This window comes from Mytilus edulis, chromosome 9 (genome assembly GCF_963676685.1).
Source record: "Mytilus edulis chromosome 9, xbMytEdul2.2, whole genome shotgun sequence".
NCBI classification, from domain to species: domain Eukaryota; kingdom Metazoa; phylum Mollusca; class Bivalvia; order Mytilida; family Mytilidae; genus Mytilus; species Mytilus edulis.
Window position 1 is genome coordinate 68,420,990 of NC_092352.1, and position 21,087 is coordinate 68,442,076.

At 31.9% G+C, this 21,087-nt stretch overlaps 2 protein-coding genes across 2 annotated transcripts in view; one reads left to right on the top strand and one right to left on the bottom strand.

Annotated features, from left to right (window-relative positions):
* LOC139488894 (putative DBH-like monooxygenase protein 2) overlaps positions 1–8,872 on the top strand; it is a 30,745-nt gene extending 21,873 nt beyond the window's left edge. The window contains exons 6-9 of the mRNA XM_071274856.1: positions 257–429; positions 4,647–4,890; positions 6,743–6,839; positions 7,901–8,872. Of these exons, the coding sequence (XP_071130957.1) occupies positions 257–429; positions 4,647–4,890; positions 6,743–6,839; positions 7,901–8,489 (1,103 nt within the window). The 3' untranslated portion in view covers positions 8,490–8,872. The remainder of the gene's footprint in view (positions 1–256; positions 430–4,646; positions 4,891–6,742; positions 6,840–7,900) is intronic.
* Positions 8,873–11,068: 2,196 nt separating this feature from the next.
* Positions 11,069–17,877, bottom strand: LOC139490410 (sialate:O-sulfotransferase 1-like). Its single transcript, XM_071277212.1, has 4 exons — positions 17,736–17,877; positions 15,650–15,831; positions 14,346–14,579; positions 11,069–11,569 (listed from the first exon to the last, which is right to left on the bottom strand). The coding sequence occupies exons 1-4, from the start codon at positions 17,846–17,848 to the stop codon at positions 11,193–11,195; spliced, it is 906 nt and encodes a 301-aa protein (XP_071133313.1). The 5' UTR covers positions 17,849–17,877; the 3' UTR covers positions 11,069–11,192.
* Positions 17,878–21,087: the final 3,210 nt, after the last annotated feature.

The window sequence follows — 21,087 nt, forward strand, 5'->3', positions numbered from 1 at the left end:
TTAGAGCCTCTAGTTTTAAATTGACAGTGTCTTAAAGTTTCTTTTTAATTTACATATCAGCTGGCACTGACATTACTTTTGCTGTATACAGATTCAACATGTCAGGAAAGGGATAAATCATGTAGGAATTGAGAAGTATGGTTAATAAATGATTCTTTATTTTGAAAATGTTAATTACTATCGAGATAAAATTAATTTTCATCTGAATCGTCTGAATCTGAAGAAATTAAACAAATACATGTTTATACTTATACAGAGGACCCAGTGCCAGATGAACAGCTTAACACAGTTACCAAATGTGGCATGAGCGCAGGTAGTAACTGCAATCAAATGATCGGATTATGGGGGGTTGGACGTCCTGGATATTGTATAGATGGACCAATGGGATTCCGTATTGGTCAAGGTGGATTCAAACAGGCCGCATTAGAGGTTTGATAGTAAAACAATCTTGACAATTATTTCACAAAAAGATATGATATACTACCACTCGTAGTTCCTTCGACATTGTAGACATTCTTCATAAGCTTCACTTGTATATACGCCAGACGCGCGTTTCGTATACAAAAAGACTCATCAGTGACTCTCGAATCCAAAAAAGTTAAAAGGCCAAATAAAGTACGAAGTTGAAGAGCATTGAGGACCGAAATTCCTAAAAGTTTTGCCAAATACAGCTAAGGTAATCTATGCCTGAGGTAGAAAAGCCTTAGTATTTCAAAAATTCCAAATTTTGTAAACAGTAAATTTATAAATATAACCATATCAATGACAAAAGTCCTGACTACTGGGCTTGTGATACCCTCGGGGAAATACATCTCCACCAGCAGTGGCATCGACCCAGTGGTTGTAAATAAACTCATCAAACTCATTTCATCTCATTTTGAAATTTTCTGTGAACAAACATAAGTAGATAGTAAAATTCATCACCCTGACCATAACGATTTTTTTTGTTTTTTGTTTCAAAGGTGTCGATGTGATTCAAATTTATGTTTAACTTAAATTCCTTATTTAGTTTAATCCAAGTTTAAATAGTTTTTTAAATAACTGGATTGTGTCATATATATATATTACAAAAACATTATTGTGTCTTTCGTAACTCAAACCAGTGACGTCTGTGCAAAAAGGCAGTGCTCTAACCGGCTGAGCCCTAGCTCATAAACATACGGTTGGTTGAATGTACTAAGGGAAACAATTCAATCTCACTATAAAGTCACGTTTTGCTTAAACCAATATCAATGGCAACAGGTTCATATCGCAATGCCATCAAAATTATATTTCGCCATTATAATGATTCGAGTGTGTCAGTTAATCATTTTTTTAACATAATTATCATAGCAATCAGCTTCGGCTGTGTCACCGTTTAGGCTAGGCCTTGGTTAAATTATTTTATTTATTATATGAATAGTTTTGTCCCTACTGCTTATAACGGCTATACATACAGAGCAAACTTTTTACAATTTCTTTTTTATTTTACTGATATAGTGTGTGATAACATTGTGTGAGGGAATTCGACGTTTGATGTACCACTGTTCACTCCAGTGCAATTTATGACAATACCACTGCATCAATCAGAATTATTTTTTTTTGCAGTGTTTTTAGAAATGATTTTGCTTTGTTGTCGCGTATTATTTGTGAAACATTCAATGTTTTAAAAAGGCGAATTTTCTTTATAAAGTCAATGATTATGTTGACTTTTGAAGGCCAAACTTTCTACAGCCTTAAATACGCTAATGAAAGATAAAAAAAACTATACCAATACATAACGACATGATTATGAAATTATAACAAATCTATTGGTTAACAAATTTTTACTCGTTATTGCAAAATAATGAACTTAATATATCTGACATTTTCTCCCTACCCAGTTTACCCCTATACATTTTTATGATGTGGACTGGTCATTGTTATTGAATCGTAGGCAATTTGATTGGATTAAGTTGTTATTAGTTTACCTTCAAACTTGTTTATGCTTTTCATGCATGACTATTGATTAATTAGAACGTGCATGAATGTGACCGGTAACTAAAATGACCTTCAAACTGGACACTGGACGAGTCAATATTATGTTTTATCAATGAAAGTTAAGGTATGAAAGGTAAGAATTGCCACTTATTCGATTTTCACAAAATTTTCGGAATATACAGTTGGAAAGGTTATTTTTTAAAAGCCTATTGTGAAGAGTAAAGAGAAAGTTTACAAATAATACGTTTTGTTCCATTATTTTCGTAAGAGAAATACCGAAATATATTTTACGCACGACTACGGCAGGTAAAATTATTATTTATCATAATAAAAAAAAAGCATTTTTCAGTCTCATTGGAATATGTTGATTACAATTAATCCCAAACTTAAGAAGTAAGTAACTAAAGTCAAAATATGTCCGATCTGCCTATTTTTGCACATCAAAAGTCAATACGATCGTTTTAAAGTCAATTTCGTCTACCTCACAAAATCTTGTTAGGCACTATAAGAGGACTTATTTGTTTACATTTAACAAATAGATACAATTTTATTACCTTTTATAGACATGAACAACTACATCCACTTCATTTGAAGTTACATGAGTAGTTGTCTCATTTGCATTCATACAACATACCACATATCCAGAATTTTATATGTCAACCTTCATAAGATAATATGAAACTTTGATAAATGCCGCTTCAAAATAAATAAAAATGCACCAATAAGAAATCTGTTCCATTCAATGTTTTCTTGTTTTGTACTGATTATGGATTTATTTTATTTCAGTTTTTTTTTTTTTTTTTTTTTTTTTTTTTTTTTTGTGGCGGACCAGTGGACTGAAAAATCTACTGGTCCGGCTTTAAATCTACTGGTCCTGCAAACATGACATTCATTTGACAAACACTAATATAAATGCTAGTTGTTTACATTTATTGTCATGGTTTCTTTCACATATTTAGTCAAGAAATCGAGAGAGTCTTATTCCTGTTTTTAATAAAGGCCTTGATAATCTCAATGAGTATTTCTAACCCAATTTAATAAAATCAAACTGATAAATTGCTTAGACATTTTATCCTTCACTTTTATTTCTGATAGAAACATTTTTCATCAAATTTTCGTGGTTACCTATACCCTTTTTTAATAGCATAGAAAGTTTTCAAAAATAAATAAGAGTTATTATTATAACTATAAGTGTGTGATAACATTGTGTGAGGGAATTCGATGTTTGCTATACCACTGTTCATTTCAACGCATTCTATGACAATACTGCTATACCAATCGAAACGAAATGTTTTGCAGTGTTTTGAGAAATGATTTTACTTTTTAGTCACGTATTGTGTGTGAAACATTTTAGATGTTTTAAAAGGACGAATTTTCTGTAACAAGTCAATAATTATGTAGACTTTTGAAGCCCAAACTTTGTACTGCCTTAAATGCATAAATGAAAGATCCAAAAACTATACCCATACAGAACAACATGTTATGAAATGATAGCAAAACGTTTGGTTGATAATTTTAATCCGTTATTGCCAAAACATAAACATGATCAACTTAAACTATCTATATTTTCTCCCTACCCAGTTTACCACTATTACTTTTTGTGATGTGGATCGGTCATTGTTATTGAATCTTACGCAATCTGATTGGATTAAGTTATTATTAGTTAATACATTCAAACTGTTAACGCTTTTCATGCGTGACTGTTGCTTAAATCAGAAAGTGCATGAATGTGTACAGTAACTTAAATGACTTTCAAACTGGACAATGGGATGAGTCCATGTTATGTTTCATCACTGAAAGTAAAGGTATGAAAGGTTAGAAATGCCAATACCGTTATTTTCAGAACATTTTCCGAATACGAAGCAGATGAATTCTTTTTTGATAGCCAATTGTGGCGAAATATGAAAAGGTATACAAATAAGACGTTTATGCCAAACAACAAGTCATTTTTTGAAGAGAATTTGCGAAATATATTTTACGCACGGCTACGCCAAGTTAAATTATCATTTTTCATTGGAATATGCTAACTACAATTAATCCCACACTAAATGAGTCATTAAATAAAGTCGAAATGTGTCCGATCTAACTATATGTGGACAAGAAAAGTCAATACGATCGTTTAAATGTCACTTGCGTCTACCTCAAAAAATTGTGTTAGACACTATAGAAGTTTATCAAAAAACAATTGGAAAAAAAGACAGAAAATTCGATCATAAAACCAATAATGGTCGACAAACACAAAATACCAAAAACCCTAACAAAAATATGGGGTTTAACGAAAAAAATAATTATTTCAAATAATATTATTTATCAGTAAATTTGATTAGTTGATACATTAATGTTTAATCCCGATTCATGACCACTATGTATGTGTGTGTGATACAGCTGTTGTTTGTTTATGTATTTCATATTTGTTTTTTACTCACATGTTTTTACATAAACTAGGCCGTTAGTTTTCTCGTTTGGATTGTTTCAAATTGTCATTTCTGGGCCTTTTATATGTGACATTGTTGTATATTCTTTGCTCATTTTTGAAGGCCGTATAGTTGTTTATTTCTGTGTCATTTTGGTCATTTGTGGCGAGTTGTCTCATTGGCAATCATACTACATTTTCTTTTTTTATGTTGAAAACAAACAACGAAAATAAAAACTCATTTGTTATAAATTATAATTTTGTCATTTCATAGTTTCACTGGAACAATCCGCAGTTAAAATCCAACTGGAAAGATTCATCGGGAGTCACTCTTTATTATACTCCAAAACTCCGAGCAAATGATGCTGGTATTATGTCGACTGGTCAGATGAACCTTGAAATTCCACCTGGACAACAGAGTTACACAGTAGTTGGGAAATGCCATTCAGAATGTTCGAGGAAATTAATACAAGCACCAATTAACATATTTTGGGCTAAAAACCATATGCATTATTTAGGTAAGACTTTACTATTATGAGAAAATCTGTATTAAAATATGCTTTGTGTTTCTCATTTCAATAACGATGTCAATACTATTCGAATTTGCATTTCAAAACTTAAGAGATAAATTTTGTTAATACCAAATCAAAACTGTTTTAATTAAGATGGCGACTTTGGCATATGAATTAGTTAAACACACACTTTACAATAGTAGTAGTTCCTTGAATTCATTAATCAAACTAGCCCCTGAGTCCTGGTGATTTTGTTATTATTGAAACTATAGGGACAAATTTATCATCATCTGTAATTTAAAACCAAACTTAATTTATTGATATATACATTTATACTGCACTTTTCTATTTGAGCATTCACAATGCGTTGACTGTCTATTACCATGTCATATACAAGTAATTGACCCGATACCACTTTTCCTCATGAATATTCAAATAGAAGTTGCCGAAATTATGTTTAATTATTCATACGACCTCTTCAACCTTTTCTTGCTTCCAATGTATACAACGATGCGTGTAACGACTCAAACTTGTTTCTTTAAAAAATTTAGGAAAAACATATTTCAACTGTTAATATTCTTTGTTTGCAACCTATAAATCATTATGGTTTATGCTTATTGTTGATAATTAGTCCATATTTAAACGAATTCGTTCACCATGGATTGCAGGTAAAGTACGTTTTCAAAGTTGGATTTCACCCAATATTTAAATCAAATAAACAACATTAACACATTGAACGACAACTGAAAATGTTTTTTTTTAAATTGCAGTATCAAGACAATAATAGTGCATTGACTTGACATATCCACGATATAAGGATTCGGCCCGAAACGGGTTAAAACTCGGCAGAGCCTCACATTTCCTGATATGTCAAGTCAATGCACTATTATCGTCTATATACATATGCGAATTCATGGTTCTTCAATCTGTCGAGACATGTATTTATTTTTGATTGAACAAGGTTGCGTTTTCTCAGACTGGTAATCACGTCTTTATACTAATTCCATTGGATGTTGGGTTTGCTTTAGTCGTAGACATTTTTTGTTTTATTAGTTTTTATTTGCTTTGAACTAGCTGTCAGTAGCTGCGCACACTCTCAGATCTGTACTCCTGGTATTTATTTGAAGGAATGTATGAATAAAATGCCACGTTCTGTCTCTTTTTTTGTTACTTGTTTTATACGACCGTTTAAAACGGGACGAACTATTTACCTCTGTTGTTCGTCCATCCGTCGATTGCTTTTTTTGTTCCTTTGTCTGTCTGTTTCGACGACCCTTAATTCGTCTTCAACACTTTGGACATGAACACAAACCAGTTTCACCAATTGTCTTGAAATGTTACGTTTCCTAGTTATGGAATTTTATAAATACAGAACTGGGTGAATGGCAAGGCGCTTTGTTTTGCTTTGAAACGATGTAATGACGTCGTTACACCTGGTTACGCCCCTTGGTGTTATCTGACTTGGAACTATGTGAATGGCAATGCTCTATGTTTTTGCTTTAAAACGATGTAAAGATGTCGTTACACCTGGTTACGCCCCTTGGTGATATCTGACTGGGAACTGTGTGAATGGCAAGGCTCTTTGTTTTGCTTTGAAACGATGTAATGGTGTCGTTACACCTGGTAACGCCCCTTGGTGATATCTGACCGGGAACTGTGTGAATGGCAAGGCTCTTTGTTTTGCTTTGAAACGATGTAATGATGTCGTTAAACCTGGTTATGCCCCTTGGTGATATCTGACTGGGGGTAATGTTTATGTACTACAATACTAAATAGTCACATATACTTGTGTTTGAAACCGAAACAGTAACTAAGAGTTGACAAATAAATTGATCATTTTGTTGTTAAAACATTTCAGGACATGAAATGAATATTAAGGTATACAGAGACGGTGTTTATTACACAGAACTCACAAATGAAGTTATTTACAACTATGACAGTCCTGTAGAGAAAACGTGAGTGTTCAAATCAAGTATGTTGTAGCTATAAAATCTTTAAAAAACAGAGTTATAACATAGTTATTGTTCTTGCTTTTTTTCTCTATATATAATACAAACTTGGCAATGTATTTCGAAATAAGTTTGTTTCAGTGGGGACTTAATTACGGAAGCGTATTAGGGCCACACATTGTTTTCCCCTATCTTTGCGTTATGACGTAAAGTTAGGGAAACAAATAAAAAAAAATGTTTGGAGCTAATACGCTTTCGTACTTAATAGCAATTACCTTTTTTACTTATTCGTCCGTCCAACTGATTGTCAATCTAACAGTTTTGTCACAGGTTGCACACAAAGATATTGAACAGAACAACTTTAAACTTGATCATTTGCTTGACACTGACAGTGAATTGTTTGGCCTTTTTCGGATCTGATAGAAACCAGCTTCCCATTTGCAATATTAATATGATGTTTCGTATTAATTCAGTTCTACTAAACAGAACGTCTTCATATTTGGCCAGCAACTTTACCATGTTTACAGTGTTAAGATTGAGACGATTTCCTTTTGCCTGTTGATACTCTGCATCATGCATCAAATTGAATGAAAACATTTTTCTTCAAAACTATTAACAGATTTACTATATAATTGATCAGCAGTTTGTTTATGATATGCTGTGATGTGTGAGTCCTTTTTAGACCCGTACTTGTTTCCTCATATTTTTAGTTACATTTTTGGGGGGGCTTAATATTTCAACGCTATCAGTTTTGACAATGTCAGAATAACAATATGAAAATATGAAGCATAATATTCGCTACCGCATAAGAAATTTGGATTGTGTATAATTTATTCTTGACCAATAATATAACTGGCATAGAGTCGATTTACAACTAGTCTTATATTAACGATATCGATACCTATCCTATTGTACTCTCTAATTGTCCTTAGAGCCATTATTGCAATGTCTACCACTCTACTTTTTGGTATGTATTCTAAATTATAGGATTTTAGTCATATCTAACATAAACATTCAAAGATTCAAAATGTAAATTTAAAAAAAAAACGTCATTTAATATGTTATAGGTACTCAACTGCTGTTCAAGTGCTACCTGGAGACGAAATTGTAACAACATGCAAATTCAAATCACTTTCCAGACCAAAGACTACGTTTTTTGGTGATGCTACAAGTGATGAGATGTGTTTCGGATTCCTGGCTTTTTACCCTGTTGCAAACATGCCGTTCTCTACGTGTACAGCATGGAAAGATATCCCAATATGTAATTTGTGGATTCAAAAAGAACATAACGATTGCAAATGGGTTGATTTTATGTTTCGAAATGTAAATGAAACAAAGCGTGTAAGAGATGAAGTAATGGCAAATTGTAAACCGTTCGGGAATTGTCTTTCTGAATGCAAAGCTACACTTCAGATCCTTTTTGCAGAACATCCATGCATGAAAGGCGATGTATACGAATTGATAAAAGACCAGTCTCTTAAATTGGACAACAAGGAAATGCAGGCATTCATTGTAGCAGTTGATTCATGTAAAGCTGAAATGGCTGCTGATGTGTACCTTCAAAATCTTACAAATGACAATACTAGTGGAGCTGACCGCTTGGGAGGGATAAGTTTACTACTGGTATCTCTGATTATGTATATGATGATAAAATAAGTACACTTTAAGCCCCGTCACACTATACCAAGACCATGAAGATCCTACTACGATTAATAAAAAAATAAGATGTGTAGTGAGATCGTGGTAGGGTCGGCTTGAATAATAAAAAATTTCAAAGTTTTCATGTTCATACCAAGACTTTGCTATGATTCTAATAAGATCTTTCTAAGATATGATCGTGACACATTCTAGTTACGATCTTATTGCGCTCTTTTTTCATATGATAAGACCATACATCTGCTCATTCGATCCCTGTACACTTCTACCATTACCTTACCGATCGCATTATGGTCTCAATAGGGGTTGACTACGATCGAACCACAAGTCATTGGCATTGTGCTCTATGATATGGCTTCAACAAATAAATTCTTCCGATCTTTTATATTTATTCAAACTGTACGATATATTTGCAATTAAGCTGGTCGGTAATAACATACGGTACCATTTCAACTGCACTGATTATACTAACACACTGTATCTATACCATACATTCGACTAACCAATGAACTAAAAATCATACAAACTAACAAAGGAATAAAAATTGAAAATCTGAGACCACTACTTTACTACCCTTTTCATCAAAAAGGGGTCATCTCAAGAGCATAAAGTTATTATCTCTTAGATGCTCTGTCATTGAAAGCAAGCTAATTCCTATCTTAGAATCTATTTTTTTTTATTTTTTTATTGAATTTTTATGAATCTTACTTGCATATGTTGCACATTTTTATGTTTATACTTTATGCACATTTCAAGAATCTGAATAAATAATTTGCATTAAATTTTTCACTTTTTTTTTATTAATTCAATATTTCTAAAATCTAAATACTGCATTCTGATTTTGTTGCACCAGAGTTCATAATAGTAGATAAAAGAAAACACGTGAAGGTCGGTGGAATGCATGTTCGTGAGAGATATGTTCCTGTCATTAATTCATCAAAATATGCTTTTCAAATGTAGAAGAAATATTATGGCCAAGATATGATTGTGAGAATCAAATTTATGGCAATTATATTTAGTTTCCTCATCATTGGAGGATTGGAAATCAAATTCTAACATTTGTCACCAATGACTTGCATCTCAAGTTATCCAATAATAGCACAGTTATTCGACATAGATATTGCTTAATTAATGCCAATAGTTACAATGTATTAGAAATCTACGACTTTTGAAAAAAAATCTATATGTTTTCAAATCTAAAGAAAGATAATCCTTTACTAATTCAGACACTTGTTAAAAAACAAAGAGATCAAAAAAGCCAGGTCATTTTATTTCACATGCATGCATATGTATAGTGATGATGATTTTTCCATTAAAATTTTAAAAAAAATGCTGATTGGGTTCCATGAATATAAATTATCCTCCAGAACTAGAAAGAAACAACGAACATTACTTCCTCTGTCTCATTTTTAGACAAACGAAAGTATGTATAGTTGGAAAGTTATTTTGTTTGTGCAAGTTTTAGATAAACACAGAAAAAACTATTTCAAGTATATTCTCAAACCAGACGTAATATGACAATTCTATTTCCCCCAATTTATGAACAAAAACACACAATTTAGGATGTACTTAGGTGAGGTTAGGTGAAAATTAATAAATTAAGAAGTTAAAATTGAAACTATAAGCTGGTAGAGCATCAATTAAGGATAAAAATAAGCTAAAAATATTGATAGGTCATGGACCTCCTTTTCGAGATATTTTAGATTTAAAATATGGCGGGAAAAGGCTGACTCGGACTTTTACCTTATATTTGCATTGGTATTATTAGGTCTCAAAACAAAAGAAAGAAAATTAAGAATCTTCTAAAATTTGGGTAAATGACCTTTCATGAGCTATTAAGTCTTATATGAAAAAATAAATGGCTGTTATGGGGCACAATATTTTACATTGTATTGTATGGAAAAACACCAAGGAGTCTGAACATTTGACACAAATTCCAAAACCTCACCTAAGTACATCCTTAAGACGAGCGAGCATCCCAATCAACGTCCTAGCCGGTTTGTTCTTTGTATTATTAGTATTCACTATGCAATAAGTAAAAGGAAAACTATAACTCCAACATCTTTGAAATACATTTTTGATTACCACCATGAAAAGCAAATATAAAACTCGGATAAAAAATGTGCATGTAGAATTTGCTGAAGAATACAATCAATAAATGTGTATTACTCTTCCACAATCTTTCACGTAATATTGATTCCTATACTGTACTTGTACAATATCGATATCATCTATAATGAAATTGTATTTGTGAGCGCAAAATCACCAACCGAATCGACAGAGAGGACATGTTTACATAATGCACAATATAGCATTGGAACATTCAAGATTTATAACAAATCAGAAACATCTCCTATTTTTCATTCATGGTATATGCAGGTAAGTCTGAGGTCGATTTTAAATCAGTAATGGCAGGTGCAGCAAATCCAATATAATAAAGCAACACTATATATATGCTATGCCTCCGAGGAGATTTTCTCGATTTGCCTTCATCGTTAACGATTGAAGCTCAATACTAGTATTAGAAAGACAAAGATGTATAAGTTGAAGGCATATATCATGTATATATATTACTAAAACGCATATAATGAACTGCCAATGAATCAATAAGTTTGTATTGCTTCCACAATGTACGACAGAATATTTTATTATATTTTCATCTTTTTTTTTCAAAGTAAAACCAAAATATACCTTGGCTTAGCTTCATTTGAATACGGAAGTAAAACGTTCAATGTTATGATTATTACCGGTAACATGTGCAATCATTTTTTCTACCTTCGTAATTGCATTCTCGACAGTTTTATTAATATGTCCTGTATAATACTGCATGGGATTAAATGTCCCATTAAGTGACTTGTAACTTCGACGGTAGCCACCTTCTATGTTTTTTAGTAAGCAAGAATAAGTATTGTCTGAAACTGTTACATTTAGGAAATCGTTCAGTTTTTTCAGTTCAATGACTGTGTTCTGCAAAAGTTCTTCATAAATAAGTACAAATGTTGGTCCTTTAAACTGCAGCCATTTTAAATTGTATGTTAACCAATCATGAATATATGTCATTGAAAAATCTCCAAAGTTCCCTGAAGAAAAGATACAATATATTAATTTGTTGATTAGAAAAATGGCAGTCTATAAAGTAATATTTGTATGAATGAATAAACTAATGAGTTAAGGTATGGAATACACAATTATGAACAACAGTTTTCAAAACAATTAATTGTGATTTTGTTTTTTCCACAACATGTATTCATAATAAGTATGAGGTGGAATATTGACCATTTAGACAGAACTCCTGAGATCGCAGTTTCTTTGTTTCGTATGACATGGCTCTGTACTTATACCTCACGTCCTTGTGTTATTGTGGTATAGTATTTTTTTTGTATTCTTGTCTTTCACTTTTGCTAATGTGCTGTGTTTATATGATTTTGTGTGCTTCTTTGTTGCATATTTGCTTCTTTTGCATAGTGATTAAGATAATAACACAATGTTCACTGCTGCTCCCCTATTTTTGACATTTTTACCTATTATGTCTGTTTGTTTCGTTCATACATTTTGTCAAGATAATGGAATTTTATGCGACTGTCATACAAGTTAGAGGTAACGCTAGCTATAAAATTAGGTTTAATCAACCATGTCCGTTATGAATAGTCCTGTCAGGTAGTGTTATCGTTTTAGTGTTATATTTAACTTTGCCATAAAAGCGCGAGGTTTTGCAAGCCGCAAAACCAGGTTCAACCCACCATGTTTTTTTCTTAAAATGACCTGTACCAAGTCAGGAAAAAGGCAATTGTTATCTTATAAAATTGAGAATGGAAATGGGGAATTTGTCAAAGAGACAACAACCCGACCATAGAAAAATCAACAGCAGAAGGTCACTAACAGGTCTTCAATGTAGCGAGACATTCCCGCACCCGGAGGCGTCCTTCAGCTAGCCCCTAAACAAATATATACTAGTTCAGTGATAATGAACGCCATACTAATTTCCGAATTGTACACAAGAAACTAAAATTTAAAAAATACAAGACTAACAAAGGCCAGAGGCTCCAGACTTGGGACAGGCGCAAAAATGCGGCGGGGTTAAACATGTTTATGAGATCTTAACCCTCCCTCTATACCTCTAGCCAATGTAGAAAAGTAAATGCATAACAATACGCACATTTAAAATTCAATTCAAAAGAAGTCCGAGTCTGATGTCAGAAGATGTAACCAAAGAAAATAAACAAAAAGACAATAATACATAAATAACAACAGACTACTAGCAGTTTACTGACATGCCAGCTCCAGACTTCAATTAAACTGATTGAAAGATTATGATTTCATTATATGAATATCAGGCACAATCCTTCCCGTTAGGGGTTTAGTATCATACCATCATAACATATATGAGAAGAACATAACCCGTGTCATGCCAACAACTGGTTTTTTAATAAATGTGGTTAGTTCCGATGCAAAGACCCTTTAAGTGAATCAATATTAACACCAAAATAAGCAATCTTTAGTGACCTGACAACAGTATCGTAACTATATCCCTTCTTGATAAGTCTATTTAAAGCTTTTGTTAGTTTCTGAGGTGAATACTGACACTTTGTGCTTTATAAAGAATATTTCCATAAAAAAATTGGATGTATATAGTTCGTTTCTCTGTGTGTTGCATTGTCGGGTTTTTTTTTTGCAAATTCAAAACGGAAGGTTCCTAATTAAATGGCAAAATCAAATGATAAAACACATCAAACGAATGGACATCAACTGTCATATTCCTGAGAAATTTGACAAGACTTGTAGTTCTGTTATCCCTAGTATACGATTTTTACGATTGCAAATAGTTTTGCCTTCATAATCACTTAAGATACAATTATTTTTCGAATTGCACATCTGTCATAGTTGGTACCGCGGGATGGTATGCTGCGTATATTGATTTTTTTTTTTTTATAATTTGACCAATTTAACGGAATATAGATAACTATCATACAATCAATGGGTATAGCTAGCTATTAAGAATATCCTTATAAGAAATTAAAAAACAAAATCTAGAATTTTAAATTGATAGTCGGAGTAAGACGAGCGTTAGATTAGGAACAAAATAAGCAATTTTTCGAGATATTCTATTCCTAAAAAAGGGCAAAAAAAAGGCTGACTCGGACCTTTACATGTGCTTTATATATACATTGGTATTATTTTGGTCTCAAATGGAAAGAAAAGAAATCTAGAATCTGCTGATATTTTTGTTAATGACCTCTTAAGGGATATTGAAAATGGGTGTTATGGGGTAAAATAATTTCCCTGTATCATAGGAAAACAACAAGGAGTCTGATCAGTCTGACAACAAATTCTTAACCTGACCTACGTACATCTTTAAACCAGGTTTAACCAGCCATTTTTATTCGAAAAATGACTGTACGAGGTTTTATTATATAAAAAAATTGTTGTTCACTGGTTCCGTTGATTTATAACGTTTGGTTTTGTCAGTTTTTCAGTTTTCCCCCCTTTTTTCATTTACCTCGAAGTTAAGTGTTTTTTCTGAAATTTATAAAGTGGTCAAAATTTAAGTCACGAAAAGAAAAAAACAAACGGCTGATAGCATGTGACAACATTTCTGTTATTATGCAAACATAGTTTTTTTTTTCATAATTTGTTAATAGATCGATTATACTTTAATTCATGACAGTGAGATAAATGGTTCGATAATTAGTTCGTCTTTGTAGTTTTTTGTGTGTTGTCTGTATTTCATCGTCTTTATGATTAATATGGTATACTATTTTCGTCCTTTTACTTTTCGCTTATTAAACTTTCATATGTTAACTAAATCAGCATCGAAAATCAATTATAGCTCTATTAATATGCAACTAGAATACTTACTATCAAAGACAGCCTTTGGAGCAATTCCTTTATGCCTGTTTCTTGCGTTATTATAATTGAAAAATGAAATTATAGATCTGTAAGGACTTCGAATTAAAACTATAGCTTTTTCAAACTTGACCCAGTCGTTTTCTCTTTCGTGTGATTTTATCACAATGACATCTCGGACTTGGCATTCACCAATGAAAACTGGTTTAAGGGTAGGATCACAGTAAACAGACCCGGTGGCTATACCTAAAAAGTATAAAATGTACAATTCATATTTTGGAAAGCACCAATGGTCGTATTTAGTTCAATCTGTTCAATGTATCACCTAACGACTTTTATTTCGCTGATTTATTTTTAAAAACAAAGTTTGTTTTTTACAAACTCGTTTACCATATTATAAAAGACAAATAAATGCCCGCCAATTCAATGTAATGAGTGTTATAGCTCCTTCATAATCATTATTTAAACCTTTAACTGTCATAATAAAGTCGCATAATTGGCCTGCTAGAACTGTAAATGTATATTGTTCGATATTAAACGTGTTAAAGGCTTCAACTGTGCTATTTTGCACTGTGAAATGCTAATGTTTTGTATTCTTGTATTTCAGTTTTACTCATATACTTTGTTGAAAAGGTGTCTACATGCCATTTATATTTCTTTGTTCACATTGTTGTTTCTTTTTATACGATTAAGATTGTACCACAATATTGACTGTTGAACCCCTATTTTTTACATTTTTACCCATTGAATCTGATTGGGGTTTTTTCCCACACATATTTGTTAATTTAGTGAAATTCTATGCGACTGTCATACAAATGATATGTTTAGCTAGCTATGTCATAGGTTTAATCGACTATTTCCAAGATATATATATATATAAGGAAATTCGTGTACCATGTTATATAGCAGTTGGTTTCCATTCCTATGATGAGTTTGATGTTTTGATTTCAGTTAAGGGACTTTCCTTTTTGAATTTTACATGCTATTTTTGTTGTTTTACTTTTTTGACATTTTAGAAAAAAGTAAAATCACAAAAATACTGAACTCCGATGAAAGTTCAATCGGAAAGGCCCTAATCACATGGCAAAATCAAATGACAAAACACATCAAACAAGTGGAAAACAACTACCATATTCCTGACTTAGTACAGGTATTTTCAAATATAGAAATGGTGGATTGAACCTTGTTTTATAGCGCTAAAGCTCTCACTTTTACGACAGTCTCATCAAATTCCTTTATATTTACAACGATTCGTGAACAAAACAGACGCAATAAATATAATAGTCAAAATAGTAGAGAGAGTGGAAAGTTTTTACCACTAGTATATTCTATTAGATGCCTTGTCCAGGTGTTCCCTGACCCAGGAAAACTAAGCAGTGCTGTCACAGGCCTTTTTTCCTTAGACATATCTATTTTCTTTGGATGACAATTCATTTCTGTTGGCTGCTTTCTCCACGTAGTGTTTCCTTGGATAGGAAAATCGTGTTGATAGATCTGTCTAATATGAAAAGTATATATTAGTTCATGTGTCTTGTTCAATTATAAATATACTATATAATCAACCATTAATAAGCATTACATACTTTCATCATTACAACATGGTAATTATAGAAATAAAATAATACCTTAATGCATTTCTTTGAATACACGAATGTCAAGTTAATGTTTCTGATAGAAGGGTTTTTTTTAAGAAGTTAATTTTCATTAAAAAGATTTCGACAATTGACCACAAATCAATAGCCACCACATCAAGAAACTAGACAAAAATACGCCCTAAACATCATGAACATGTTTTCATTTAAAAAAAATCGACGATTGACAGGAGCTTAGTAGCCACAACATCAAGAAACCAGACAAAACTACGGCCTAAACATGCTAAGAGTACACTATTCATTTACAATTTTTCACACTTTTAACCTTTCTTTCTTCTTTCTGAGTAAAATACATAAATCACGGTGGTGTCTATAAAATCTTTGATAAATATACTGACTTTATGTGTGCATTTCGTATATAAAAGAGGGACAAAAGATACAAGAGGGACAGTCAAACTCATAAATCGAAAATAAACTGACAACGCCATGGTTATAATAAAAAATCCAAACAGACAAACAATAGTACACATGACACAACATAAATAAACTAAAGAATAAGCAACACGAACCACAGGAGTATATAACTTAGTATTAGACACCATCACATTTGGAAATTTATGTTTCAACAATCCACTGTAAAGAATTATGGTACTCTTCATTAGCATTAATAATAAGAAAAGAGGCATTCAATTGAGTCGCAACACTGGTCTGTGAATTTGATGTTATCCTATGAACCATTAATTGTTAAGTAACTTACCAAGGAAAGTCAAATCAAGTCAAATGCAAGATTAAACAATAATAATCGACAAAATTACCCTTTAACATGTTTATTTTGCTTGCATCTGATATTTTACACGAATCTGAAGCACAAAAATAAAGCTTATCTGGCTGTATAACGCACAAAACGGTTCCCTAAATTGTATATTTGCTTGTATCAGTTCTGCTAACCGCAAAAAAAAGCCTTTACAAGGCTAAACTTGAAAAATGTTAAACAATTAGAAAACCTAAGCCCTGATTTGTGTACTTAATAATCGAAACGAGTATGATATACAGAAACAAACTTCTACCGCTGAAATTCAGACTTGGGATTGGCATAATTTTAAATTTGTGACGGGGTTATACATGTTTTAGGTCACCCAACTACTCTATTAACCTGAAACACTGATATAACAGCTCAATATACGAACAAACTATACAAAACAATCGAAATAAGCTAAATTATTTGAATCGATAAAAGCACACAAAAAACATTACAGCAAGTAACTTTAGTCACAAACACTGATCAGAGAGTGCTCAAAGTTACTATTAGCAAATTCAAAACCAATACAAACTAAAATAGTTATCAGAGGTACCAGGATTATAATTTGATACGCCAGACGCGTGTTCCGTTTACATAAGACTCATCAGTGACGCTCAGATCAAAATAGTTGTAAAGAAAAACAAGTACAAAGTTGAAAACTCATTGTTGAAGGCCGCACGGTGACCTAGTTTTTAATTTCTGTGCCATTTTGGTCTCTTGTGGAGATTTGTCTTATTGGTAATCATACCACATTGTCTTTTTTATATAAAAAAAAATATGCAAATAATGTGTTACAAGATTGAGATATCAATCAGTAGACATCAAATAGATTTGATAAACTCAGGGACTTTACGACCAAAGAACGGCATTATAATTTTTTTTTTTGAGCTTTGGCAAATATGACCAGTGATATATTGACCCGTCATTGTGTTATATTGTGCTGTGGTAATGTGGCATACTTAATAAAAGAAAAATTATCTTTTAAAAAATAACAATAGTACGCTGAATTACCTGGAAAGACGATACAGCTGAAATGTGTTACTATCAAACATTTTCATGTATGTAAAACAAGAAAGAGCGCAGTACAAAATCAGGACTAGAGCAAAGACTTTTATTCTCTTCATTGATCTCTACAATAACTGTAACTGAAATGAAATCTAAAAAATAAATTATAAAGGTTTTTAATACGAATTTTGATTTTAAAAAAGTAATGTTAAACATGTTAAATAGTATGATAAACTTTGAAACAATACGGTCAGAATCAGAAAATAACAATTTCAAATTACTTAAGGGTGTCTTTGGGTGAAATTAAAACACACAAGAGTTTAGAATTGTTACAATAGGTCGAAAGAACATTAGTTCAGGAATAGAATAAGGCAAACATATTGATAGGTCATAGAATTCATTCTTTTTCTGCTGGACAAAACTTACCCTGACTCTTCCCTTATATTTGTATATGTACTATTGGGGTCTCTACACCATGAATTTTGAGATAAATATGAGGAGATAGCTCTAATATAATGCATTCAAATAAGAAAAAGAAAATTGAGGTCTCTTAAATAGGTAAATTCCTAACACATTATATTGCAAAAGTAACTTTAATCTGCAATTATATTTGAGTTGCCGCCCCTTATGTAGCAAAGTACATAAAATACAACCATAAATATGATAAAACATGTCCTTTTCTATATTAAAATTACAATTCTTACACAAGAATTACCTACTACTCAAAATTTGCACATTTCAGTAAAGATCTAGACCGATTGTTTTCTAGTTTTTCAATATCAAAGATACAGGAAGACATCCTGTCTGCCTTAAATGAACAGATAAATGGGTGTTTTGGGGCAAAATATATTACCTCGTATTGTAGGGGAAAAACCAAAGGTGTCCGAACATCTGACACAAATTTAAAAGCCTCAACTTAGTACATCCGTAAACGGATAAATATAAGAAACAAGTTCTTCTGAATACATGTTTTGGTCTTCATTTTTTTTTAATGATTGATTTTATAGTGTAATAAAACAATTCATTTCGGATGAGGCGAAGCAAAACTCGATATACATTTTATTGATTCGATAAAGTCCGTATTAGAACAATTGCACATTGTGTAACGAATCTATCTTGATTCTGCTATAGCAACACTTTTTATATTCAAATTTAATTATTAGGACAATATCAACCAAATATACTTAGACATTTAATTTAAGTCAATATATTAACATGATTAAGGAAGATAACTATTTGATACAAAATTACACCGAAATTCGTTAGGACAATATCAGCTAATCAAATAGCGAGAAATAACTCTAAATCAAGATGATTCTGCTTGCGTTGGTTGTACAATGTTTTAAGTTTTGTATTTTCTATAATTTGGGTAAAAAGGATACCTTCAAATATTCATTCTAATGCAATTTGGATGTAACAATTTTTTTCATTGGCTAAAAGTTGCCGTCAAATCCACAGTTGACCAGGCGTAACTATGGAGGGACCCGCCGTTTTGAATTGATTGAATCAAAAAATGTTCGATTACTACTATGTAATCGAAAATAAAACAACACCTACCTCGAATTCGCCGTTTTAATGTAATTTTATCCGAATTTGAAGCGTACAGGTAACGTAATAACCTCCAATTTGTACGTTTTCATTTATATGACGTCACGTTTAGCCATGACGTCTTTGTGCCAAAATCATTCATGAAGTTTCGCGGATGTTATTCTATTTGTCAAATTTGGACTTTTTTCAAGTTTTATCGTATTTTTTTCTTTTTGAAATGCATTAGAATCGGAATAACAGTACTGTAGTTGAAGAGTTGCCACCGTCAATTTTGATTTGACCGTCGCAAATCTCCGTTTTACTGTCTCCGCTACGCGTCGCCAGTAAAACTGCATTTGCGACCGTCAAATCTACACATTGACGGTGGCAACTCTTCAACTACAGTACTGTTATTCCTTAATTGACAAAATATGTTAAATGGTTTGTATTTCACATTCCAATGCTTTGTATGTTATATTGTGGTCCTGTGGGTTTCTAATGGTGCAAATATCTCATAACTAATTTGACTTTCCAATATAAGTTAACTTGAAAGAATACCTACAGAATGGTTTGTAGAAATGTGATTTACATTTAAGCGTTAAAAATGCAGGCAAACAACAGTCCCAATACACTTGATTGAAGTGTCGAACATTTATGTGTTTTCCTAAAACCAGTGGTGATCACAGTTGTTCAGGAAGAGTATAACATCTTCAACAATAATATTTATTCGTCATCTTTGATAAAGCAAATAACATGAATAATGTAATATTAAATAATGTAACATGTAACAATAATAATTGGAGATTTTAAATGGCAAATACAAGCAGTACTGTAGATTCATTCTTTTTCGTGGGTACCACTTTTCGTGGATTGAGAATACCTTTCATTTTTGTGGGTACCACTTTTCGTGGATTGAGAATACCCTTCATTTTCGTGGGTACCCCTTTTCGTGGATTGAGGATACCTTTCATTTTCGTGGGTACCACTTTTCGTGGATTGAAAATACCTTACATTTTTTTTCGTGGGTACCACTTTTCGTGGATTGAGAATATCTTTCATTTTCGTGGTTTTGCATAAGTCTACATACAAGTATAAAGACAATAAGTATTTCGTTGTACATTGGATTTCGTGGTTCACAGGTACCACGAAACCAACAAAAATTGGTATCCGACGAATAATAGAATAATAATGAATCTACAGTATTCATTGGAATATTGAACCAGAGATCACTTCTTTACATGTATTCCACTTTCGATATCGAAAACAATATTTACTTTAGATACCTTATGTATTCCTTAAAGTATGTGTATAACTCCTTTTAAGAAATGTTAAATTATTTATTGCCAGATATATACAACAATCGATGTGTTTTCTTAAATGAAAAAAAAATGATTCCCATTTGCAAATGTTGGTATTAGGGCAAATACAAACGTTTCATTAGATGTCTGATTCGTGACCAATTTAAAATTATTTGCAGTTTTAAATGATGAAAATAAAATGACTTAACATATTAGCAATAAATTCTATTTTTTTTTTATAGATATTGATACCTCCGGAATATTCGTTTAATTAAATAAAACAATAAGCGTAACACATCATGTTCACATACCTCTACCTTCCAAAGTAATAGTAAAATCGTGTGAATATAACTTTAATGCAATAACTTAGTCCAATAATATTGACAAAATGATCACACACACAACTTTAAAATGTTTTCTTCTGTATTATTTCTATTCATTCATTAACAACTACATTTTATTTTGCATATTTTCGCAAATGTTACACTCGAGCTGTGTCATATGGCGTATATCTGTTTCAATATGTGATGAAA